At 35.9% G+C, this 26875-nt stretch overlaps 1 protein-coding gene across 6 annotated transcripts; it reads right to left on the reverse strand.

Moving 5' to 3' along the window:
• Window positions 1-55: 55 nt before the first annotated feature.
• tbc1d5 (TBC1 domain family, member 5) lies at window positions 56-26022 on the reverse strand. Of its 6 annotated transcripts, none has more exons than XM_082185686.1 (23): window positions 25906-26022; window positions 17113-17161; window positions 16920-17019; window positions 14055-14100; window positions 13813-13921; window positions 13596-13685; window positions 13429-13503; window positions 13253-13320; window positions 11716-11818; window positions 11441-11550; window positions 11248-11298; window positions 11047-11116; window positions 10773-10945; window positions 9341-9483; window positions 8885-8991; window positions 8092-8177; window positions 7693-7982; window positions 7113-7175; window positions 5837-6045; window positions 5573-5669; window positions 5406-5485; window positions 1960-2283; window positions 56-1229 (listed from the first exon to the last, which is right to left on the reverse strand). In XM_082185686.1, the coding sequence occupies exons 3-23, from the start codon at window positions 17014-17016 to the stop codon at window positions 990-992; spliced, it is 2631 nt and encodes an 876-aa protein (XP_082041812.1). In that variant the 5' UTR covers window positions 17017-17019; window positions 17113-17161; window positions 25906-26022; the 3' UTR covers window positions 56-989. The 6 variants fall into 6 exon arrangements, with proteins under 6 accessions (XP_082041812.1, XP_082041814.1, XP_082041813.1 ...); XM_082185688.1 differs by having other exon boundaries at window positions 11462-11550; window positions 25906-26021; XM_082185687.1 differs by having other exon boundaries at window positions 25914-26000.
• Between the last annotated feature and the right edge of the window lie 853 nt (window positions 26023-26875).

Here is a 26875-nt window from a genome sequence, read left to right on the forward strand (position 1 = left end):
AATAAATGGCTAAAAATAACATCAGAGTAAAAGGAAACTGTAACGTGCACAGATCTTTGGATTAGACAAGAGTAATGCTTTTTATTCATCCAGAGTTAATAGGATATCAGTATTAGAAACATCCTTCGTGTCATGTGCAAAACAATACACAGTTACCACGGGAACCAAGACAAAACAAGACTAATGACATCAGAGAAATACTAGAACATAAAAGCTTCACATATCATTGGCTTAAAAATGATGACAAATATGAAAAAGAAAAATCCATAATTTAACAAATGACTATGTCGTGGTCTATGGGCTAAAATCTCGATCTTAAAAAAAGAACAGCCAAAAATGGAAAATGGACAACTGCTCAGGCACTGGTTCATGGAAAATCAATAAAGATGAGAGTGAATGAGAGACACTCAGTCCGTTTCATAAAAAAGGCGCTCTCTACTACTAGATTGAGCATCTGTCAATGTCCTATCCTTATCACAAAAGCCAGTTCCCCCTAAAAAGAGACAAAGACAGAGATAGAGGGAAAACTGAAGCAGAATATAGCTTTTATCTGAGGCAGAGAGTGTCTGTTAAATGCATTTCACAGGATATTGATTTAGAAGAAAACTAATATAGGTTTTCTACATAAACGTCAAGATGCGGTCCAAAACCTTTAGGACATTTTCAAAGAAAATTACAGAATGAAAAATCTCATTAAAGTCAAGGCTGCTTTTTATGGCTTTAGATACCACATTTATGTAACAGAGCAAAGGATCTATGGCCAGGGCCTCACATTTGGAGCACAAAGAAAAGAGTTATTTTGAATTAGGATGGTTTTAAATACACAGCCAGAGGTCCAGGATTTAAGAAACACAATGTGTGGTTTAGGGATTGAGCTACAGGGCATGGGGGCACACGAGGCAATCAGCCTGAGTTCATATGTGCAAACGTCCAGCAGAGTTTCTTAAGTGTTAATGATGGGTCCAGTCATATTTAGGGTAAATCAAGGTTCAAAGGTCAGTAGGATTAACAATAGTGAAGTCAGAGTCCTTGCTGTGAGTGCTGCCGTCATCTGGACTGGAGGACCCAGACGTGGTCCCCATCAGAGGGTCTTGAAAATCCGCCTTGTTTAGGCCTCGTACATGCTTAAAGAGTGGAGCCGTGGTGGTTATGCTTTGCTCCTCACTCTCTGATGGCTCGCCATCCTGTGAGACCAAGATGTAGTCATCCCAGTTTCTCCCTTCAGAGGCCTAAGACAATAAAAAGTGTATATGAAATTGGTGTTTGGATGAATCGCGTTAACATATGGATACAATAAACTAAAACTATTTAAATAAAGCTGAAATTAAAATCAAATATTAGATGAAAAACTGAAAGGAAAATTATAAAATGTTGCCTTGGCAACTACCAAAAATAAAATAAAGCTTAAGTATTAAAATTACTAAAACGGAAATAAAAATAAAATAAAGCTAAATAGAAATATAAACATTATAAAATAATAATAATGAAAATTAACTAAAATATAAAAATATAAGCTAATTCAAAATAAAAATATTATAGTAGTATATTAATCATACTAAAATAACACTGCTTTAAATAAGACTTTTTTTATTGATTGACAGCCCATAAAGTTAATCCCATGCAAAATCCCATTTCAAAAAGCCATTTTATTAGCCTAATCATTATTATTCTATGACAATTAATGAATCCGCCATGCTCATTATGTAACACAAATGAAATACATGCAAATAAAATTAATATAAAGACTGTAATAGTATTTTTGCTGTACTGCCTTTAATTTATTTGATATTCATTTATTTTTACAGTAATACATGCGTTTATTTGTCACAAAATGAATCTTGCGTGGTCCTAATCTTGGTCTACTAAAGTATAACCTTGAAATGAATTTATAGAATGTGCATGTACCTGCTCACATGAAAACTGTTTTTTATAATCATCTAAAGATGATTATATGATCACCTGTGGCTCTGGTATTATGGGGACCATCTCAGTGGTCAAGACTTTGACCTTCTCCTCCTCATTCTCTTCCTCTTCCTCCTCCTCTTCTTTCTCTGTTACCATGTCTCCTTCCTCTGTTACCATGTCTCCTTCCTGGTGGTCGTAGCGCTCTGGAACCGCTTGTTCTCCGTCTGTAGAACCAGCTGCGTCTGGATCACTCTGGTCCTTTAGTGTACTATATTGGCTAGAGCAGTAGTGATCGTCTGCTATGGAGATCTCCTCATTCTCCTCCGCCTCAAGCTGACTCTGGTTAAATCTGAGAGCCCCCTTCAGGATGTCCTTAATCTGGGGACAATATGGTTAAGGGAGACCACTAATTATATTTGTATATTAATGCAGAGTAAGTTATAATTGCATTTAAATAACAGTTTTTCTCATACATGTAAGATCAACTGACCTTTCGCCGAGCCCCGCCCCCCTTAGTTACTGTTGCTACGTCCGACAAACAAATGGTCAAACACGACCAGCGCGACAGATTGCCATGACGGAAAGAGGTATACCCGTGCGTGTCAGTGACCATTTTTGGAGCAATACCTCCGCGATATCCTCCAGATCGAGGCAAAAGGGGTTACAGAGTGCAGTGGAGGGATATATTCAAAATATAAAAATACGCAATGAAGGAGACACGACTACTATCTAACGTTACGGCTCTATCGAGGCTAATGCTTACCGGTGTTCACACATCATTTGTGATATGACAAAGAACGAGGAATCAAGTGTTTAAAAGCATTGAAAGACACTTACTGTTGTGTTTTTGTGTGAAAGAAAAAACTCTCTGAAAATAAAAGTGCTGTCAGCAATAATTTCGTATGTGTGTTTTTTCGCATAACACAATGACTGAAATTTTAAATGCTGCAAAACACATGGGAGTTATATTCCCGATGCTGTAGTTTATTTGATCAGTCACTATATCATTAATCAAGCTTAATTTGACTTTTCAACTACAATTAGGCAGGGAGAACTGAAAGCTTTTACAATCTTTTAGCTATAACTTATATCATTGACAAAAGTATGTATGTGGTGCATTTTCTTCCAAAAATTTTTTTCTTTCTCAAATTCATGCTTCAAGTTGACAAAGCACAATAAACGAAATCACACAATAACTGTTTAACCAGACATAGCCTTAATTTGCATCTAAATAACTTTCCTTGATTGTCTTTCATAATGCACTTACCATAATATTTATTAGGGGGGCAACGGATCACAAAAATCGCGGTTGAGACCATAATATTTATTAGTGGGGCAACGGATCATAAAAATCGCGGTTCAGACAATATTATGTTTTTTGAGTTACAGATAGGATAGTTTTTCAGATCAGAAAAAAAATAAAATAAAATTAAGTAACGTTAGCCATCGATACCACAGCCAGCAGACGTATTTATGCTTCGTAATGTTAAACACATTTAACTGGGAGTGGGGCCGTCCACACTGTTTGTGTTTTCGGCTTTGGGAATGGAAAGAACACAACTCCTCCAGACAATCTCTCGGGGTATCTAGTGTCCGATTTACAAACGCCATGGGCGCACGCTTCACCATCTTGATAATGTTTGTCGGACCTGCTCACATAGTAACGGTTGCTATGATGTGTGATTGGACAATGGCCGTTTTGGGGGAGGGGCCGGCGAAAGGTCAATTGTACAGTTAGCTAATTATTAATTGCAAAATAAACCCTGAGATTTTGTATCACTCTGAAGCGGTTTATTTTGTGGTTATTGGATGGTTATTTACCAATAAATAAATAAACAGTAAAAATCTGTGGTAACACTTTACAATAAGGTTCTATTTGTTAACATTGGTTAAAGTCCCTCTGTAGTCAATAATTGTATCCCTTAAAACTCATCTTTGATCACCAAAATGACATATTTCTGTTTTTTCCTGTAAATTTGGAAAAGGTCAACACCCTTGGTTCATTTAGTATATGCGGAGCCAATAATATGCAAATTAACCCCGCCTCCACTCACTCGCACCAGCTCAGAGATCCACTCGGACAACTTTACTGTAGTAAACGCTCCACAATATATGTTTGAACCAGAAACTGACTCAGATGAAGTGGAAGAGTGAATTATACAGGCTCGTCTACAAGTCGATGTATCAGAATGGCAATGTGTTCTATGCATCACACTCTACAACGTCGGACACATTTCCTGGCTTCTCTTGAGACTCCCCTGCTTTGCAGCAAAGTAATGATGATATGCTAAAGCCCGCCCCCCTCGTGACGTGATTGGTCACAAGGTAGTTTGTGACGCAAGAAACACCAGCGATTTCAAACCACGTTTTTGAGACGTTTCTTTTTTTCACTGCAGTTTTAAGTATAAAATACTCAGCAATGCTGTTGACATAAATTTGCACATGGTTTGTCTTAAAGCATATTTAAAACACCACATAGACATATAAACAACATTAAAAACTTGGGGCATAAAAAACTTTTAACAGGGGGACTTTAACTACCTTAGTTAAACTAAAAATACTTTTAAAGGGGTGGTTGATTATGATTTCACTTTTATAACTTAAGTTAGTGTGTAATGTTGCTGTTTGAGCATAAACATCTGCAAAGTTACAATACTCGAAGTTCAAAGCAAAGGGAGATATTTTCTTTTAAAGAAATCGTTTTTTAAGGACTACAACAAACGGCTGGTAGGGACTACACGACATTCCTCCCGGGTTAGTGACATCACCAACCCTACAATTTACATAAACCCCGCCCCCAGGAACGCTATTTATAGATTATCATGACAGAATAAGCTAATCAATGACTAGAAGATAGTTAACTCCACATCAGCAATATAAATTTATCAACTAACCATTCAGAAATGTCCTGTTGAATTATACATGTTGTCACTTCTTCTTGAGTCTCTCCAACATTGTCTGACTCCGGTTTGAACATAAAAGGCTTAAAGTTAATGACATTTTCAGTGTGTCTGTGTCAGGTAATCGGAGCTGCTAACACACACAAGCTCTTGAAGCTCCGCCCTCTGTGACAGGAGCAGCAGCTCATTTGCATTTAAAGGGACAGACACAAAAACAGTGCGTTTTTGCTCACCCTCAAAAAGTGACAATTTTAACATGCTATATAAAAAATATCTGTAGGGTATTTTGAGCTAAAACTTCACATACACACTCTGGGGACATCAGAAACTTATTTTACATCTTGTGAAAAGGGCATTATATACCACCCCTATAAAGCATTTTATTGATCTTTGTAATATTTAATTTCAACATTTGAATGGGACCATATTGTAAAGTGTTACCAAAATTATTTTAAGTGAGAACACTGATTGAAAATGGTGAATATTTTTAAGTTTTAATTTCACACACAAAATGTATTGTTATATACAGTATATATTCAAAATGTTGTGTTTATCTTATTATTACAGGTTTTTTTTGCAAAGTGGAGACCTGAGTCATACCTGTTTTAGTCCAGCAAGTGACACCAGAACCTCATCTTCCTTCTCCAGATGTTCCTGCAGTATCACATCTTGAATTTTTCCTGTCCATTAATCAAAGCACAATCATTACGATTCCATCACCAGTGTGTATGTGAGTGCAGAGATGACTGACTGGCTCAGTGACTCACCTATGTGCATGTTCATCATCTTGGCACAATATTTACTCATGGCCTCTAGGTCATTAATCTGACCCTGTAAAAATGACACCTGGGCCTCCAGCTCCTCCTGTGTGTAAGGATACATACGCATAAATTAGCATACATATAGCACCTATAAAATACAACATTAACAGGTGCTACAACATAATCTCCAAGTAATTAGAATGGACAAACTGAGAGCCTGAGAATGCAAATGGTAAAGTTGGTAAAGCAAAAACAAAATTTGCTGCTTACCGCATCCTTCTTGTTTATAGTTTTACTGTGGGACCGTGAGCGACTTATATTAAAGAAAGAGTCTTTCTTTGTGGCAGAGGAAGGCGGAGAGGATGTGCTGGAGTCTCGCCCCGTGGACACAGGGAGAGGAGGGGAAGACATTGCATGGTCCCGCCCACCAGACAAACTCTCAGAGCTGGGGGAGGAACTAATGGTCCTGGGGGTGTGGCCTGCAAGGTAGATATCAACAAAAGTTAGTCTCAGGCAGCCTATGAGAACAGAAAACCAAAGAAAAAAAAATCATAAGCTAGATAAATAGCATGAAGAGTTTGAGACACAAATCACACAGCATGCAGTAAATCACAGGTAAAGCAGAAGTAAAACAAAACATGACCTTAAAAACAGGAGGATTTTCTTTGGACTATGAAGATAACTAACAAAACACGGATATGGAAAGTTCAGAGAATAATTACATTACCAATCAATATCGAATAGTTTGGGCACAGGACGTTTTTCTCCAGGTTTTTAAAAGACATTTTAAATTCAGCAAGGATGGATTAAATTGATCAAAGGTTACAGTAAAATCATTTATAAAGTTACAAAATAGTTATTTTGAACTTTCTATTAATCAAAGAATCCTAAATAAAAATGTATCATGGTTTCCACAAAAATATTTTGCAGCACAAATGTTTTTATGATTGATTATACAAAAAAATGGTTCTTGAGCATCAAATCAGCATATTAGAATGATTTCTGAACGATCATGTGACATTGAAGACGGGAGTAATGTTGCTGAAAATTCAGCTTTGCCATCACAGGAATATATATTACATTTTAAAATGTATTCAAATAGAAAATAGTTATTTTAAAATTGTAATAATATTTAAACTGTTTTTACCGTATTAATGATCAAATAAATGCAGCCTTGGTGAGCAAAAGAGAATTCTTTCAAAAAAATGTAAAACAAATTTTTTTTTAAAACATCGACCACAAACATTTGAATGGTAGTATAAATTACATATATTTTTAATTGGATTAATTAATACAAATACATCATTTTTGTTTTGGGGTGAACTTTTTTAAAACTGAAAAAGCCTGGTGGCAAAAAGCAGCATGACTCCTTACAAAACACATGATTTACACCAAGTTTATTTGAACACACATGCATGCATTACAGAGCGGACACGTCACAGTAAAAGCACACAAAGAAACATACAAAAACAGAATCAAATAAAAAGCATTTATAAAGCATGCATGCACTCTCTGGTGCTGTTGTTATCGTCATGGCAGCAGTTACCTGGGGTATCAGATTGAATCTGGGAAGGGAGAGATATCTGAGAGGCTCCACAAGGACCTATGTCTAACAGACAGCAGAGTAAGGCTACAGGCTACAGCACACACTTATTCTGTCACATGTAACTATGTTTAAGCACATGCATGTACACATTCACATAATAATACATGCACACTGAAGTATTAATAAATTCTGGAGGTATATGGGTAAAATCAACACAATGGCTGCATCCAAAATTGTATACTCTCTTGAGTAGGTAATAATTTTGAATAAGTAATTACTTCACAACCACTAAAAAAGTATGTTCTATATAGTGTGAATGTAATCTGGATGTACTAAATTCGTCATGTTGTCATTATCATGTGACCTACCAGCTTCAGTTACGTCACTTCACTGCAGAATCACGCCAGAAGTAGGTCATCCGGGTACTTTTTGTCTACTCTTTTATTAGTACTGTGAATTCGAACATACTTTTTGTTTTTTTCGCCAACTATACTATACCAACTATGTGATTTCGGATGCAGCCAATCTGTAGGCATACGGGGTTGAAAAGTTGGAAACGAGTGTGTAAACGAGTGCTCACCTTTGCTGAGGTGCACTGGCATACTTTCAGACTTCAGCAGTCGGTGCTGATGCTGCGTTTGTGTGTGTGGCTGATATTTGATCTGCGTATTTGCCGGAGCGGTGCATGATGGAGGCTCGGCCAATGGTTGTGGCACTGGAGGTTGAAGGGGAGGAGCTGATATCACCTCGCTGTTAATTGGCGAGATACCGCTGGAGCCACTTCCCATCGGCGCAATGAGCTTCCGGCCAAAATTAAGAAGAGAACTGGATACTTTATTAATGTTGAGAGGTGCTGCTTTACTGCCGGCCCTGTAGAAAAAAAGAAAGAAAATATTTTCTAAATTGGAAATATATATAATTTTATATTTTTATATAATACAGTGCACAAAGTTATAATATGCACAAAAACACAAAATACCGAGTCTTGTTGACCAAGTCGGCTCCACGGGTTTTGTAGTAGTCAAGGTTTTGCTGGAACTGGTAGTTTACTGGTCTTGGATTATTCTAAAATTATATAAAAAGACATGACAAAAACAAGGGTAACACTTTACAATAAGGATTCATTAGTTAACAATAACTAATAATGAACTGCACTTCTACAGCATTTATTATTCTTTGTTAATGTTAATTTCAACATTTACTAATACATTGTTAAAATAATTTTTTTTATTTGTTAACATTAGTTAATGCACTGTGAAATAACATGAACAAACAATGAACAACTATTTTTTTTATAAACTAACGTTAGCAAAGATTAACAAATACAGTAACAAATGTATTGCTCACGGTTATCTCATGTTAGTTAATACATTAACATATGAGACGTTATTGTAAAGCGTAACCAAAATAAGTTATACAGAGTACATACTGTACTTTCAGCAGTATAGAGCGTCTCTGCTTTTGAATGTCAAGCTATCTTAAATCTGTGTTTGGGACACTGGGATAAATTCCCTAAACTTATATAAAATAAGTTCCAGAATAAATTATAATAAAATGACTAATTATATTACTTTCATTATATTGTAATTATATAAGAAATAAATAATATTATACATACATATTATTTAATAAATTAATATCACACATACAAATGTATTTTTTAATCTAATTATTATTATTTATATAATATATCATATTTATTTATTTACGATGTTTATTATTTTTAATGATATTAAAGGTGAGTATGAAAGAGTGGGTGTGCCGGACGGTACCTTAGGGTCTCTGAGGAATAGTGCTTTTAGGAGCAGTGAGTGGATGTCTCCAATAGGAGGATAGTGCATCAGGAGGCCGAGACACGTCTGAAAGTTACTTGCGATCACTACGACATGAAAAACACAGGAACGATACAGTTACTGGACTCTCAAATAAACTAATTACGTTCTCCTAGAGCTTTTTGTAAAGCATTTTCATACATGTTCAATGGCAACAGGTATAAGCCAACTCATCTGCATGTCATTAGCTCCTGTGTTTAGATTGTTTATGTAGGTGGCAGTGATGCGCTACGACCAGACAAACTGACGACTCTTTTTGTGGGTTACGTATTGCTTGATATCCATAGAGCTCCAAGGTGAACACCCAAAGTTTATTTATGCCTTAGTAAGTCTGTATCTTGTGTTCCATTGGTTTTTGTTATGAACAAATCACAGATGAGAGAGAATTTAACTTACATGCATCTCTGATGTACAGAAGCATAGCGACAAACACGTAATCCACTAAGTCCAAAGTGATGCTGTCTGCAAAGAGAGCATCCCAGACCACCAACAGATCCTGCAGGGGAAACTCCCGACCAAACAGCAGTCGAACCCAGCGACTGCCCGCAAACACACAGAAACAGAGAATTTATAGCTGATGGAAAAGTTGACTAATTTTGATAAAAACAACACTTTAACATATCTTTAATTCTACATTGTTTATATGCACCAGGGAGAAAGGACAAGAAATAATGCTTAAATATAAATGAGTAACATTGATAAAAAAAATTTTTTTTAAATACCTACATTTTAAAACCTACAAACCAACAAAATTAAAAAATACCTAAATGTTTTATTAATAATAAAAAAATATTATATACACACACACATACACATAACTGTACAAAAGTCTTAGGCATGTTAATATTTTATGCTGACCGATTAGCATACTAAGATAACTTAGCCAATAACGTATATTATGTTTAATCTGATAGCAAAAGAGCCTCATTAGAATGAATGGCCTCTAATTTACATGTTAACCAATTAGCATGCTAAGCTAACATAGCATAGGTCAGCAAAAAGGAATTGTCCACTTCTGAAAGGCGTTTCTCAGAAACAGTAGTGAATATCCAAAATCTGTTCAGTCATTTCTGTGTGGCTCGGTCCAAAGATTGGATTGAGCTGATTTTAGGAGGGGTAGCTACCTTAAAGACATGCTGGTGATTATGTCTATCAATCTGCTGATATGCTTTGCTGATATGTCAAAGCGTTTAAAAAATATTATAGTTTATGACAAATTTCAAAATGGCAGACAGACATTTCTGACAAACATTTCAAAAGTTATTAGCAAAAATAGCCATTTTTGAATCTGTAGGTGACCTGTAGGTGGCGCTGTTCTCAACTTTCGCATGTACTCTCAGATCATGGTGCTGATGAAGTGTACCGAATTTAGTTTCAATAGATCAAAGTTTTGCCAAAATATAGCCTGTGTGGCTTGGTCTGAACTACAATACATTTCAAAATGGCGACTAATGTAATGGGCGGAGTCTTAACGCAAGATATTGAATGTGATCAGCATGAGGAGTGTAATCGAGAGTATTACGCATGTTCTTTCTAAGATTTTCTTTCTAAGAGTTCAAAAGTTGAAAAGTGAATATTTGAACTGGTGGTGGCGCAATAGAGTTGGTTCTAAAAGGTTCCAAAGTTGGTCAGATTACTATTCAGGACCACCACTAGTGGTACAAGTGTGCAAATTTCATCACTTTCCTACTTAAGGTTCATAGGGCTGCTGTAGACTCCCAATAGGGAGGAAGAATAATAATAAGAATACTAACAGATACAATAGCAGCTACAGCAACTTTGGTTCTTGGCCCCTAATAAAATAATAATAGACTTCATTCATACTCACATGCCATAAATCTGGGGTGCTATCTCTAGTCTGTTGAGGTGCATGTACAGTTCAATGTCATGTTTTTTTACTAGCTGGTCCTGAATTCGGTTGACTTTGGTCACAATAGCAACAGAAGGGCCAGAGTCCTGTGGTCTCGCAAAGGGGATGCTGGTTAACATCTCTTCTTTGCCCTGAAATGTTTAAACACCACTTAAGTCATGTTAACAAGCTTGAAGTTGGAAGCTGACAAAATATCAAAGCAATTAATTTTACGTAAAGTCACCCATTGTACCTTTCTGACCTCCCGCTCAAAACTGCTGAACCAGGGTTCTGCTGTCTCCATAAGCAGAGAAAACATGACACTATGGGATATTTGATGAAGAACAAAAAGACAGATGCAACAGAATGAGCAAAGTGTGCTTAGCAACTATATGCGGTTAATCGAGGCATAATTCTGTTTAAGATCTAGTGTGATAATGTGACATTTACTCACTAGGCATCATGCTCATGGAATTTAGGATCCAGAAGGACTTTCATCTCTTCACTGCAATTGAGGTACAATATGGTTTAAATAAACATACTAAGAAATAGCGAAAATTCAATTAATAATGATTTAAAATTTAAAACAATACACGTAACAAATTGAGCAAGTCTTCAGAAATCTGTATGACAGTAGACAGTCTCGCCTGTGTGGTAATAGGTCAGACCTGGGATTGGCCGTCTCATTGGCATGCTGAAACGCCTGGTGATCACAGTGGAGAACAAACACTATTGGGGCAAGTAACTCATGCATGCCCTGTAGAGAGACAGAGAAGGAGGGATGAAGATGAGAGAAACAAGAGGATAATGTAGAGGTAAATGTTTAATTTGGCAAAATTACACTACAAGATCGACTGAGCCAGTCTGACAAGTTATGTTATGGTGTGGCAGTATTTGTCACAATCATTAAGTGTGTATAAACCTGCTTATACAGTAGCTGCTCATTCTCTCGTGCGTAGCAGAAGAGAATATCAGTCAGCTTTGTCCTGACATCCTCTTCCTGGAAGTACAGCATCTCTGGAAACCTGCAGACAATCAAGGAGTAACAAATATTGTTTTGTATTGTATTGTATCTGTAGTGTCTAGACCAGTCAGACACACAATTATTCATTATAGTTCATGAATAATCCAGAAAACTCCCTCTCCCAACAAGCAAACTATGTGTTAGAGTTCTGTGGACAACCCCCAGAGAGCAACTAACTCCCCAAAAAGGCAGAACAGGCCTCTGGTTAACATAGCAGCAAAGGTTTACGACCAAAAGGAATGTGGAGGGTCAACTCTCTCTCCATTTCCCCATAGGAAAGACACATAAGGCCCTAAAAAGTTATTATTTACATTAATTCACAGGCAAACCTTTTAAGAATGAAAATGCATACCTCCAGGACATGTGTATAATTATTACTGTCTTTGTCTTATTGTCTTTTGTGTCATATACTGTTTTATGCATGCTTTATGATAGAACCAAGTAGTAATGTAACCTCACCTATACCATTTTTGGTATCTATGAATTTCTATTTTAATTGTTTGAATGAACATTTGTTATATGTTGATACCTATGCAACATATTAATATTACCAGAATCTTTCATAATTCCTCCCTCAACACCCAATCCAGTTACATATCTATATTTGACAAATAATTAACACTTGACTGAATTTCTGACTGAATTATCTTAAAAACCTTTAATCCAAAGACTTATGTTTGAATGCTTGAATATGAATGCGTACTTAATATCATTTTAAATATATGTTTATTTAATGGGAGTAAAAATTGCTAATAAAAAGATATACACGTTCAAACACAACCATTCAATATTCACCTTTCACACAACCATTAGGGTCAGTAAGTAAAAAAAAAAAAAGAAGAAAAAAAAAAGAGAAGGAAATTAACACTTTTATTCAGCAGACAAATTAAGTTGATCAAAAGTGACAGTAAAGACATTTACATTGTTGCAAAAAATAAATAAATATATATATTATATATATATATATATATATATATATATATATATATATATTTTTATAAATGCTGTTCTTTTGAACTTTCTATTCATTAAATAATCCTGAAAGAATGTATAATGGTTTCCACAAAAATTAAGCAGAAAATGCTTTCAACATTGAGAATAATAAAAAATGTTTCTTGAGCACCAAATCAGCAAATTATAATGATTTCTGAAGGATCATGTGACACTGAAGACTGCAGTTATTATGCTGAAAATTCAGCTTTGCTGATTACATTTTAAAATATACATTTAAAAAAATATTAAAATAGAAAACAATTATTTTAAATTATAATAATATTTCATAATATAATACTGTTTTTACTGTATTTTTCACCAAGTAAATGCAGGCTTGGTGCACACTCATCATAAGAGGCTTCTTTAAAAAAAAAAAAAATGTTTAAACTTACTGACCCTAAACATTTGAATGGTCGTGTATGTGTATTGTTCACAAACTTACGTTCGTAAAACATCTTGTTTGATCATACCCCTGAGCTCCTTATCCTGAAAGAACTTATTCCAGAGACTCTGAAAGAGAAAGACAAAAAGAGACAGAAAAAGTTGAAGATGTTAATCAAACCGTAATGGACAGATCCATCCATTCTTATGGTTTTACTGAATTGGATGTTCTCTCACCCCCTCATCCTGTGAGAGTGGGTTGTTCACCACCAGGTCCTGCTGGCCTGCAGCTTTGCGAGGGTTTGTAATGTGCTGCAGTTCAAGACAAACAATCATGATCTAGTTTCAAAACCTACTGAAGACACATAAATCACGACCACGTACAAGTGTGCACACACACATACCGTCTCTTTGATTTTCTCGTACTGTGCTCTGACCTCCTTGGTTCGACTGATCCATTGAGTCTTATCTTCTGGCAGGACATCCAGATAAAGCTGGAATGAACAAAACCAAAGCTCGTCATCTACTCCATTTGGCACAGAAGTTGCACACCCAGTAATAACAAAAAGACAATTTTCATGCATTAAGTCTGTCATCTGCACGCTGTCAGTTAGCCATTACCTTCCAGCATACGCTGCGGAATCGGCTGCTCCGTAATCGTCCAATAATGCCAGCCTGCCTGATCCGTGCCAGGTAGTTACTGTTCTGGAACAAATCATCCCACTCCTTTCTGTAAGGAGCACGTCGAACAGAAAGTTATAGGATAGAGTTACACCTTCACCACACAGCATTGAGTTTCAGATGTGAACCAGAGAGGATATCTTGTGCTTTGTGACATTAGGGAAAGATGAATGAACAGAGACCTGTATGACTGAGACGTGGACTCAACAGCACTATCCAATGATCCTCCTGAAATTAAAGAAAGAAAACTACATTGAGAAAATATTTAAGACATCATAGTTGATCACATTTGACCTAAACACTCAACTGGAATCCATTGAACTCTGAACTATATATATCTTTTTCATAGTGCAGCATAGCACTAGGCAATATATTGCATATTAATAATACAATCATAGTTTTTTTTCATTTTTTTTTTTTCATAAGTTTGATTAATTTCATTGCATAAATCCAAATGGTCCATGCAAAAATAAATTCAAGACTCAGTCTCAAAAAAGTACATGTGGGCATTTTTTTTATATTTTAAAATATTTTGGTAAAAAATAAACATAAATATAGCTGCAAGGAGCAATGACGGGCCCACGGCGTCTGCTTTAGGGAAACTGTGCATGACGGGCAATATGCATTTAAAGCGGGTAAATATAAAAGGACGGTCAAAGTCCCAGCTGCTTGTGCCGCTATGACCATGACCCACAACAGCCACATCCATGAGATTATCATATTATCCATACTCAGACAAAATTGTAATACTGTATTTTTGATCAAATCAATGCAGCCTTGGTGAGCATAAGAGACTTCTTTCAAAAACATTTTTAAAAAATCGTACAGACTTTTGAACGGTAGAGTATATAAATAAAATATTGCTGTTAAAGGACAAGTTCGGTATTTTACACTTAAAGCCCTGTTTACAGATCGTATCTGATGAAATAGAACGGTTAAGATAAAAATTTGGACACATGCTCCTGTCCCGAGAATTTTAGGTATATTTCGCTTTTGTGGACCTATTTTGCCAAACGCGTCACACCCGTGATTCTTCCGTTGAGAGCTTGAATAATAGACACTCCAGCCCAGTTGGTGGCGATAATGCACTTTTGCCAATTGCAAGCAAACCACGGGCATTTCATTGAATACACAGAAGAAGCAGAAGAAGAAGCGGCGGAGTAATACCGTAAAGGTGCTGCGGTCTCACAGCACGTCCTATTAAGTCAATGGAGTTGGACAAAAACTACGATAAAACCTGTTGGAATGCATCTTTTTCAGCGATTTTTGAGTGCACATATCAGTGAACACCCCTGACCACTCGGTGAGTTTCACGTCTTTGTAAACGAAAGTTTAATGTGTTTTTAGGACGGAATCTTCCAGTGCATATAGACAACCATTGTGGGGGTGGGGGGGGGGAAGCGAAATAAACCTAAAATTCTCGGGACAGCAGCATGTGTCCAAATTTTTATCTTAACCGTTCTATTTCATCAGATACGATCTGTAAACAGGGCTTTAAGTGTAAAATACCGAACTTGTCCTTTAAATACCATGTATTTTTATATTGGTTCATAAAATAAAATCATTAATTAAAGTATCCCTATTATGCTATTTTAAAGCTTCCTAATTTTGTTTTGGAGGTCTCTTACAAAATGTTTACATGCATCAAAGGTAAAAAAAACTGATTGCACATCACCTAATCAACAAACCCATGTGTATATTTCTAATTCATTGCGGTGCACATATGGGAACTGTATCAATAACCGTTTCAATAATGGTGCATACATTAGCTGAGCACGTACGTGAATGACTGATGTAACATTAAAGTTTGTAAAACAAATCTGGCTCAATCCTTTATCATTACTCAAAGTAGTATACTCAAATACTCTGCATTAATGGACACAATTGTAGGTAATAGTGGGACCAAGCTGTTCAGGAAAGACAGTAATAATAATGTGAGTTAGCCGGTTAGCTGGAGCCCTATACAATATAAAACACAAAACTATGTATTTTGAACACCCAGTAGAAAATATATACATCAAGAATCATTTTAATCATACTTACAGGTTGTGATTCTAATGAGCAAATTGGTCCAAATAAAGTGAGTATTGTCCCATCTTAAATGGATAAGCGTTTTGTAAATCCCATTTATTAGACCTCACTGAGATTTGACAAGCAATTGTCAAAGGTCACACTGCTGTTGTATCGCTGTGATACTCTTAACCACCGACTCTTCACTTCCTCATGCTTCGGAAGTGTAAAGAGAATATACTTTTTTTTTCAACAGCATATTCTCGACATGTACACAACACGAACCAGCTACAGTGTTAGAAGGCGGGTTTATAGTGCACTTTGATTTTTAAAAGTTTGCAGACCTTTTACATTCACAAACAACTATATTATATCTGAAAAAGCATAATGGGGCACTTTAAATAAAGAGAAAAATATTTAGAGAAAACATGTCTTGATCATTTTTAACTAGATTACAGTGTTTTAATTATTACATTATATTAAATATGAAATCCACATGAAAGTGAAGAAATTATGACAGAAATACAGTACTGTGCAAAAGTCTTAGGCATGTTACTGTTTTTTCTGTTGCTTCATGTAATCACAGACAGACTCGATGATGGTGAGATATTAACATGCCTAAGACTTTTGCACAGTACTGTATATTATTGCTGTATATTAGGATTCAATATAATTTTAATTTCAAGTACAGGTAAAACGTAAATGCAAAAAGAACTGTTCCCTTTTTCACTCTGTTCACATTTGGGTCAGACTTTGCTTCTGTGTGAACAACATTCCAGAGTTTCTCCTGGCAGAAGAGCTATTAGAAAGTATTTGGGTAAATTAGGACTATATTAGGAGACAAAAGAAATTTGCTTGCAAGTCTGTAGTTTTGCACACTATTTGGAACATTCTTCAATGTGATTTAATGCCTTTTTGTTCTTAGAATATCAGTTAATCGCCAATATATATAAAAATAATTACAATGCGAAATATGCAGTCCTATTCTTCACACTGTTAGATCTCTAATTTGAATGTAAATGTATTAGGTGTCTTACGGTCTCGGTTCCTGTTGTAGTTCTGTAGAGGGTCGTAACCAGTCTCCTGCTCGTCCTGCTGCAGTGGGTGTCGGGTTTCAAAATTTGGGTGCTGCATGTCCTAAAAAACAACAGAGAGAGCTGAAGCCACAATTGACACTACATGGCAAAACAAGAACTACATCTACACAGCAGGTATTGTGTGGATACTCACGTCTCATAGGCCTGATCGCAGTGGAGACCACAGTCCAATAACCATTAATCTGACAACAAACAACAGAGCAAAACAAATGAATAAACAGACTAAACTAACAATACTAATGGCTTAGGCCTACACATTAAACTATTGGATAGCATGAAGCAGTATGACGGAAATAACAAACAAGCAAGCAAACAAACAATACGAACAACTGACAAAATGTCTTCTCCATCATCGCCTTTTCAGGGCTGGTTAGGAATAACTCAGATCAACATAGCAGAGATACCGTATTTTTTATAATGTCTGGTTGGTATACAGCAAACAGATTTTGTTAATCACATTGTTTAATTTTAGTCAAAAGCAGTTTGTAATTAAGTCTGAGATTAGCTGCTAATTGTGGCACAGAATATAAATGGATTTCATTGCCAGCAACTCATGATTCAACTCAACTTAAATTCATGACAGCAAGCAACTTTAATGAGTGCCAGCAACGCTTCTTTAAATAACGTTTAACAGGATTGTGTGTGCGACTGTACCATCACCTCAGGATCATTATACCAACTCTTGTATTCATTTACCAGAATAACTAGCCATGCTAGCATTTGACAGTTGTGCAGTGAATTAAAACATACAGTCTTGACTCAAACAAAGAAACAAAAACGGCGCTCATTTGATCTGTTGTATCTGTGGTATCATTGTTCTGCAGTACTGTGGGTGCATGAGCAAACACTGGCGGTGCCAAGCGCCGTCTGGAAGTGATTCCCAGCCATTAATAAAACAAAAATATCCCAGCTCAGAAAATTCAGTGCCAGACAGCGCTGATGTGACAGCATTAGACCACTAAAAGGAGGGAAAAACAGCCTGTTTGCATTTTTTCCCCTATTTTTAAACCTAAATACATAGTTTTTTTTTAAGAGGTGGTTCTGAGTCTGACACACACAAACTCCAGCAAACGTCCTTCATCAATTATACAAATAAACTAATAAACACTGATCTAAAAATGTCAGTACAACAACATACAGCCTGTGCAACTCATTCATTATGTATAACTGGGGTTTATTAGCTGATATAGCCTAGGCTATAAAGAAATGATGGAAGTGGGGTGATACAACAAACACACACAAAATACAAAAATCTAATAAAAATCAAAGCAATGAATAAAAAGTAATAATTTTCTACAAATATGAAATATGAAATAAATATGAAATAATATAAAAACAATAATCATATTATTATCATTGTTAAATAATAACAGCAACAACTGCATCTTATGTAAGCTAAAAGCATCCCTCTTCATTGACAGTCATTCAAAAGTTTGTTTTCTGACAAAATAACAAAATGTTAACAAACAAATTACAATTATTTCATTAGCAAAGACGACAGAACGTCTGGCAGCAGCTGAGAAACTGCTTTAGTGATGAATGGGAATGCTAACGGATAGCTTTCTCCAGTTATTATAGACCTCATTGGTCCAACTCAATTAGATTTATGCATTAGGCTAGTTCTCTGGTACAGTGGGAAATCCCAGGATCCTCTGCAGTGAAGTACAGTGCAGGAAATTAGCATAAAGCCTCAGGGACAACTTACAGGAATGATTAAGTCAAGACAGACAGACACATGAATAATAATTAAAATATGCTGAACACTACAAATAATAATGAACTGGACGTGCAAGATCCCTCACACAAAAAGAATTCGACAGAATTAAGACACAAAAATAAATAGCCTATTATTAAGTTAAAAAAATAATAATAATTTGAAATAGCTCTCTCTCTACAATTAGCTAAATAATGTTTGGTTGGTGTAGCATGAAACTATTGCCTTAATATTTATCTGTTTCTAACACTGCAACTACTGCATTTACTGTCACAGCTGCAGGCTAAAGGCAGCACTGATGCAATCACTCCCCAAATGAATCCTTGCATATTTCATTAGCTATAAACATATGCGCAGTGATCACACGCACAAAGACACACACATGCGCACACACACATAAATATTTATCACTGCACCAAATAACTGTGGTGAGAAAATTTACTTGATTCAGATGCAACATTTCCTGTGCTTGTATATGTGTATGTGCTTATACACATGCATAATCTATGAGAAAAGCTTGATTATAGGAGTATACATATAGATGTACATTAGGGTGGCCATTTCTATAACACCAAAAAAAGAAAAAAAACGGAAAAATGATCTTAAAAAATTTATTTAAATAAAAAAAGATATAAAAACATTGAAACATAAGCTTACTGCTTTTATTAAACGGTTATTCCATAAAATGATTTAGCCCACCCATTTAAGGGGCTATATGTAGAATTCAGAAACCCTTGTTATTAGCAACACGACACCGGTGGCCGTTAAGAGAACTGCAGCCAGAAAGGTATTGCTCGTGCTCGCACTCGTGCACACGTGACATACAAGAGACGGAGCGTGATTTAGTTCCCCGATATACTCACAGCGAAGTTCTTTTTCGTTCTTCGCTTAGAAGTAAAAAGTCGGATATACCATTGCAGCGAACATCCCAATGCGGTCCACGCAAATGAGAGCAACGTTAAGATGAATATGTAAATATGTGCTGCACGCTAAAGGGCTGTCGTGGTGAAGAAATTTCCCTTGAGGTGATTTTTTTAAACATTTTTATGTTTTTGCTATAACTAAGTGTTACGATGTGGTCAGTAGGCAGGAAGATTCAAGATTCAAAAACAGGCTTTATTAGTAATCAACTATAGCTACAAACGAGGACATAATTAGTAACCAATGAAACCGAAACTGAACAGAGCAGGGAAACAGGAACTAAAGGAAACACAACAGAATGTCAAAATAATGGTCCACATAACAGAACATAAACCTGACAATAAGCTGGTTAGGCTATTATTATATGTGTAACAGTTAGGCCTAGTTCCCATCCTCGAATCTGACTGGACGAGAGGCTTTCTAAGACTGCTGATATTTCCCAATAGTATCCAGCATCAGCACTGCTTGCCTCTACGCATTCTAGACTGGCTGTCAGTCAGTGCAGTTTACATTGGCAACGCACTTTGAGTGATTAAAACCATTCATTCAACTGCATGTTCAAAAAACGCTGATTCATTAATTAATTAAATGAAATAAGGTGTTGCAATTGCTTTTTCTATGGGTGTATTCACACCAGGAAAGTCCGCTAGTTCACTTGCTTTGATCCCGACCAAATACAATATAGAGATTTTTTTTTTGTGTGTGTGGTTCGCTTTCACACTGCCCTTTGTGCAAGTGAACCAAAATTTGTAAACAAAACCACACGTGTGCTAAGGTCATCCATTCATTGGACAGAAATTCTCAAGCAGGGAAAAGCAGGAAGTGCAAATCCCCTCTCCTTTATCCGTTCGCTGAACTTGCTGAACACATCAGCATTTTTAAGCGTACCGGATCGAGACCACCTCTTCAGCTGGGTCTCGGTGTGGTTGTTTGGTCCGCACCAGACTGTGATTGCTGTATTCACACCCATGCCCAAAAGATCCGCACCAAGGGGGGAAACAAACTTGAATTCGATTCAATCGAACCAAACAAGACAGGTGTGAACACACCCTAATATCGCTTTCCTCGATCTTCAGACATGGCAAACTTATTTTTTTCGTGAATATAGACAAAGACGCAGGTAATCACACACGCTCAGTCGTTCTCTCTTTCACTCACTCAATGTCTGTTTAGGCTTGTTTAGTACACCTACTGTGCAGCCCTACAGCCCTACTGTGCGCTTTCCTCTCAATAACAAAATAAACAACAAAAACGACAAAGAGGCATTTAAGAAAGCATCTGATGATTCTGATCATAGCAATGTGGATATTTGCACCAGCTCTGCAATTTACTGGCATCATTCTGACAAATTATGTCATTAAAATTACACTATTATGATAGTTTGGATATAGTATATTTGAGACTATAGACTACATACTAAGATCTGACTATGTGAGACTATTGTTTGAATTAATCCCTTTTCTTTCCATGACACATTGACATGACATTGCATGACAAGCATTCATTTCACATGTCATTTAACAGAAGAGAGGTTCTCGGAAGAGTGCGTAATCATCACATCCTTTGGATTAGTAGTAGAGGCTTTCATAGACAACCTAGGAAGTCAGGTGTGGTCTTGTTTTTTAAGTTTGTTACAAGCTGTTCACTACAGAGCCCCAAGATGGACGTGGTGGTGGATAAAAAAAAAAAAAAAAAAAAATAAAAACAATTCACATCTTTTGCGTTCCCCCGAGAATCTTTGCGTTCCCTCATAAAGATATTTGCGTTCCCTCGCAAAAACTGTTGTGAGCTTGGACATATACTTTCCTGTTTAATATCCCGCTGGCAGTGTTTCAGACAGCTCCGTACATTAACAATGGAGCGTTTCATAGTGTTTGAACTTGGACACTCAAATATAAAGAAATGATCAATATATCCACGAGCCAAACGTTGTTAAAACACAAATGACACCCATTTACAATCATAGTAACGTAGACAACGAGCTACAACCCAATTTTCCAAAGAGCCAAAGAGATGCTGTTTTGTCCACCTCGTTTCCAAAACTCATTTGTTTGACCTTCCTAAGGCTGACGAGAGTGGTTACAATTGATTTTAAACACTGTTCCTGAACATTATAACCAAAACATGTATCTTTGTGCTACACATTTTATGGAGAACAGCTTCCAGAACCTAAGATAGTACAATGTAGGGCAGGCTATGCATAAAAGTTTCTCCTGAAATGGAGCAGTTCCAACTTTGTTGGGACAATCTGTTGTTTATGGATCACAATTTGTAAGTATCTTATTATTTGTAGTTGTGGTTTCTATTGACAGTTCCAATTATAAGTTTTATGTAGTTGCTATGATTTTAACAAAGGGCAAAGCTTTGCCTTTGCTAGCCTGCTAACTAACATTACAGTATTACTGAAGCTTTTGTAAGCTCTAATATCATGTCACAATATCACAATCACAAATATCATGATTAAATGGAGTAAAACGTACCTAAAATGTATAAGAAAATATATAAGGTAAAACAATACCACTCTTGAACGTCCTGTGAAATCCGTACTTGCAAAGTCTGTGCATGAAATCAGTTCTGAACGATCCTCTTGTTTGTTAACATTCTTAAAGGACGTTCACGAAGAAAAATTCTGTCTTCTGTCAAAAAAAACTTCTGAAAAAGTTGTTTCAAACCTGTTTGAATTTCTTTCTTCTGCTGAACACAAAGGAAGATATTTTGAAGAATGTCGGTAACCAGACAGTTGATGGACCCCAGTGACATCCATAGTAGGAAAAAATATATACTATGGAAGTCAATTGGGTCCATCAACTCTCTGGTTACTGACATTCTTCAAAATATCTTCCTTTGTGTTCAGCAGAAGAAAGAAATTCAAACAGGTTTGGAACAACTTGAGGGTGAGTAAATGATGACAGAATTTTCATTTTTAAGTGAACTAGTCCTTTAAGTCTGAATCAGGCTTGAACTGGTTTTGAAATTTACACCATCCTTAATATTTACACCTGAGCAGATGAAACTGGTGACATTTCCGGAACAGTTGCTAAGTGGTGCCAATGACAACACACTGGGCCAGCTAACCAATCAGGGCCAGCTAACCAATCACAGCGTATTTCGTATTTTGGACGGAGGGGTTTCCTGCCAGATTGACGCCAGATAGGGGAGAGAGGTGATGTAATAATGTAAAATATGTATATAAAAAAAAATAATAATTTAACAATCAAGCATGAAAGCATATTCTAGTACACCCCAAAATCTAAATCAAGACTTCATAAAAGGGCATAATGGGGCCCTTTTAAATACTTAATAGTATACTTACAAAGCTATTTATTTTCAAACATTTGTTACTCAAACATTTTTACACTTAAATCTAGACTAAAATATGCCCTAGATATTGACAGAAAATGTTCTGATTTTTTGATAGTTCTTTGAACTTAAAAATCGCTCTTATTCTTATTATAAAAAAATCTTATTTTTGTGTGTGTGTGCGTTTTGTTTTATTGTATATACATTTTCAGAGTTGTTTTTGTTACAAGAAAAAAATTATTAAACCTGTTAGGAGGATATGTTTGTAACTTAATATTGTGATAATACCGTATACCATGACAAAAGCTTCGGCAATTATCGTGATATGAACATTTTATTCTTCTATCAACACCAGAGGCTGATATCCATGCAACCCAATGAAAATGAAGATAATCAACTGTCTGTGTGTGTGTGTGTGTGTGTGTGTGTGTGTGTGTGTGTGTGTGTGTGTGTGTGTGTGTGTGTGTGTGTGTGTGTGTGTGTGTGTGTGTGTGTGTGTGTGTGTGTGTGTGTGTGTGTGTGTTTTAGATAAAGAAATGAGGAACCAAAAAACTACTGTGAGAATGCTAAAATAGAAACCTGTGCAAAACCAAATTGAAGCAACAGAGCAAAAATTACTTACAGAAGTAAACATAAGATGAAAAAGAAATAGGAATGCTAAAAAGAAAGTTATTTTAGACTAGTAAAAACTTGCAGAAACCAGAACAGTATTTTGTGAATTAGGATCACAAAGTAATCCTCCGAAAAAAACCCAGCAGCTCATTCCATCTGAACACCTGTGGGTGCAGCACAAGGTAGCAGTAATGAGGGTTACAGAAGCAGACCAGATCTAAACCTGTTTTTAACACACTCACATGCCTTCACTTCATCAGCCAATTACAGAGCAGACCTCCAACACCAATCACATGACTCCAAGGAATTCAACAAGCTACTGGATGAACTCAAAAACCCAATGTTATGAAAGTTCAGAAATATGTTTGGTCATAATATTAGAGCAGTACATATTTAAGAAAAGCATGTGCACATATTGAAAAACGCTACAGTCCCGTTCTGTAATATATATATTGCATTCACACACATGGACAACCACAAACACACTGCAAAGTGGAGAAACTGAAAGATGCTTTTACAATATTACAGGACTTTAAGAGTACATCTTTCTTCATACATAAATTAACCAAAGGCCATTGGTTAATTGTAATCTGACATTGTATGCATTAGATACTGCATCATGACAGGCATTTAACTCAGAAGTGTGTGTGTGTGTGTGTGTGTGTGTGTGTGTGTGTGTGTGTGTGTGTGTGTGTGTGTGTGTGTGTGTGTGTGTGTGTGTGTGTGTGTGTGTGTGTGTGTGTGTGTGTGTGTGTGTGTGTGTGTGTGTGTGTGTGTGTGTGTAGTGTGTGTGTGTGTGTGTGTGTGTGTGTGTGTTAACAGGCGGCAAGCCAGTCTTGTGATGGCCTGGCAAGCCTTTTTCTGTTGTTCAGATTGTGTGCCCTCAGGTCCAAAGCCAATCATATAGGCCTAGTACTTCAAAAATCATTCTGTCCTACTTCACAAATAGATTATAATGTTATATACAAAACGAAATAAAAAAATATTAAAGGAGTAAGATGAATCATGATCAATGAATTCTCAGCAGGGGAGTCACTAAAATTCAGCTGGCGCAGGACAAAATTGTAGGCAAAGAAATGTTTGTATAAATTAAACTAATTAATTAAGTTACTCTATATAAATGATATGCTTAATAAAAAAATTAAAAATAAATTATTTATTATCAGCATCTGTATTTTATCCAATACTAAAAACAGATAATATCATGGTTTAAAGAAAAATTAAAGAAAAATGGACAATTCTTTTTTTTATTGAATATTGCAGCATTTATCATAAAAGACTTATCCATGCATTTTTATTTTTTTTTAATTAATGTGCCCTTGTAATCTTTAATAAAAACACTGTTCTCTTGCTCTACATATCTTCTCTTCTCTGATGACACGTTCACTGGCGCGAGGGCGGGACAACCTGTCACTCACATCAGATCACAGCAATAGCAAACCACAACCATCCAATCAATTCCCAATGGACAAAAATCAAGTCACGCCCAACATTTTTTCTTGTTCGAGAAGCTGATTCACTCGGATATAAGTAACCATAATTAAGAAAAGACAACTTCTGTTTAATGCCACATTTAATTTCATGGATCTAAAAATACTTATCTTTTCTGCTCACATTAAACATAATATTGAACAGTTATCCATGTTCTCAATTATAAGTTATGCATCAAACGTGTTTAAAGTTTAAACAGACATTACAATACAGATTTAAAATATCAGCTATCATATTGTCGATAAGTCACAGCATTAATAATCACTGGCTTAAGGCAAAGCTGTAACCACCTACTGTATTTAGTGACCATAAGCCCAAACATAAAAATTTAAGAATCAACCATTAAATAAAACCCACATAAATTATTCTGAAATGTAGGGGAAATATCCTTCAGACATGAGAACTAAGATTTCATGAAGCATCCCTAAGCAGAACTAAAAATAGAGGAAGGACACAAGACATCAATCCCATCAGTTCCTAAACAAAACACATCTTCCCCAATGTCAGGATAAAAGAATGGAGAGAAAAATTAAAGGATATGTACATTACATCAGACAGACATTGAACTTGTGGACTAATGTGGACAATGAAATTCAATTTGAAACTTACAGGCACCCGTACAGCCTAAATATCAACGACAAATTTCAAAGTGGTCGTTATAATCACTCATATGAGTGTCCCCGACGCTTTACGACAGAAAACATGTTAAAGTTGGATTTATTGATGGAGCTCTTGAGTCTAAAGGCCTAACGGGGCTGGCAGCTCCACACTTCCGATATGAATCATTGCATAACTTTTCAGACTTTTGTTGTCCCAGCATTTAGTTTTGATAAGCACTCCGACAATCGTAAAAGAGAGTTTCAGTCCAGTAAGGGGAATTCAGCTCACCTATTTACCTGCAACGCTTCACGCGGGTCTGCCCATTCTGCCCAGTGCAGTCTGCATGTAAACACTCTAGCGCGAGTCTAGGCGGATGTGCCGCAGAACAGCTGATCAAGCACGTGACTCCAGACGGGAAGCCTCAAGCCTGTGAGTGACTTCAGATATCACCGGTTAGAAATGTGCGCGATATTTGATCATTATTTTATTTATTTTATGGAATGTCAGAAAGAACTCGTCTAATACAAGAGCTTTAGCTGCATTATGGAGAGATTTTTCGTTATATCACCAAAAAGCCACAAACACGTGACTTTCGAGGTATTTAGCACGTCCCATTTTACCTGCCATTAGTTTTTTTTTTTATTAATTTGATCAATCTTTGCACTTAATCAGAGATGATTGCTAAAAATGTTCGTAACACAAATGAACCATCTCATTTGATTTTCACCCCTAAACGCACCTGTCCTCCTCACTCGTCAGACCATAACTCAATTCTTAATATAACTTAAACTTAAAAAAAAAAAAGAAAAAAAAAGAATATATATATATATATATATATATATATATATATATATATATATATATATATATATATATATATATATATATTCTCATTATGTTACTCCTATGTACTGGCAGAAGGAAGAGGTTTTTTTTAATTCTTTTTAGAATATTCCTCTAATTTTTAAACATAAGGTTTCACTCTACTCTTTGTCAACACTGTCAGATATTTATGAAAACATTTATGAAATTGGACAAAATCAAAGTTAGTGGGATTTTTAGATATTTTCCTTTATTTTAAGTGGATCATGTTAGTATCTAGCAAAATAAAGTGTCTCTTGCATTTAATACAAGTGTGAAATGAAAAATAAAAAAAAGGTTATTTTGTCAATACTGCAATATTTTTTGATTGTGGTGACAGTTCAATAGTTGGAGTTTAAATTCAGTATATCCTGTATTCTCAATTAATTCCTGGTGA

The sequence above is a fragment of the Leuciscus leuciscus genome (genome assembly GCF_965113295.1).
Source record: "Leuciscus leuciscus genome assembly, chromosome: 12".
In the NCBI taxonomy this organism is placed as follows: domain Eukaryota; kingdom Metazoa; phylum Chordata; class Actinopteri; order Cypriniformes; family Leuciscidae; genus Leuciscus; species Leuciscus leuciscus.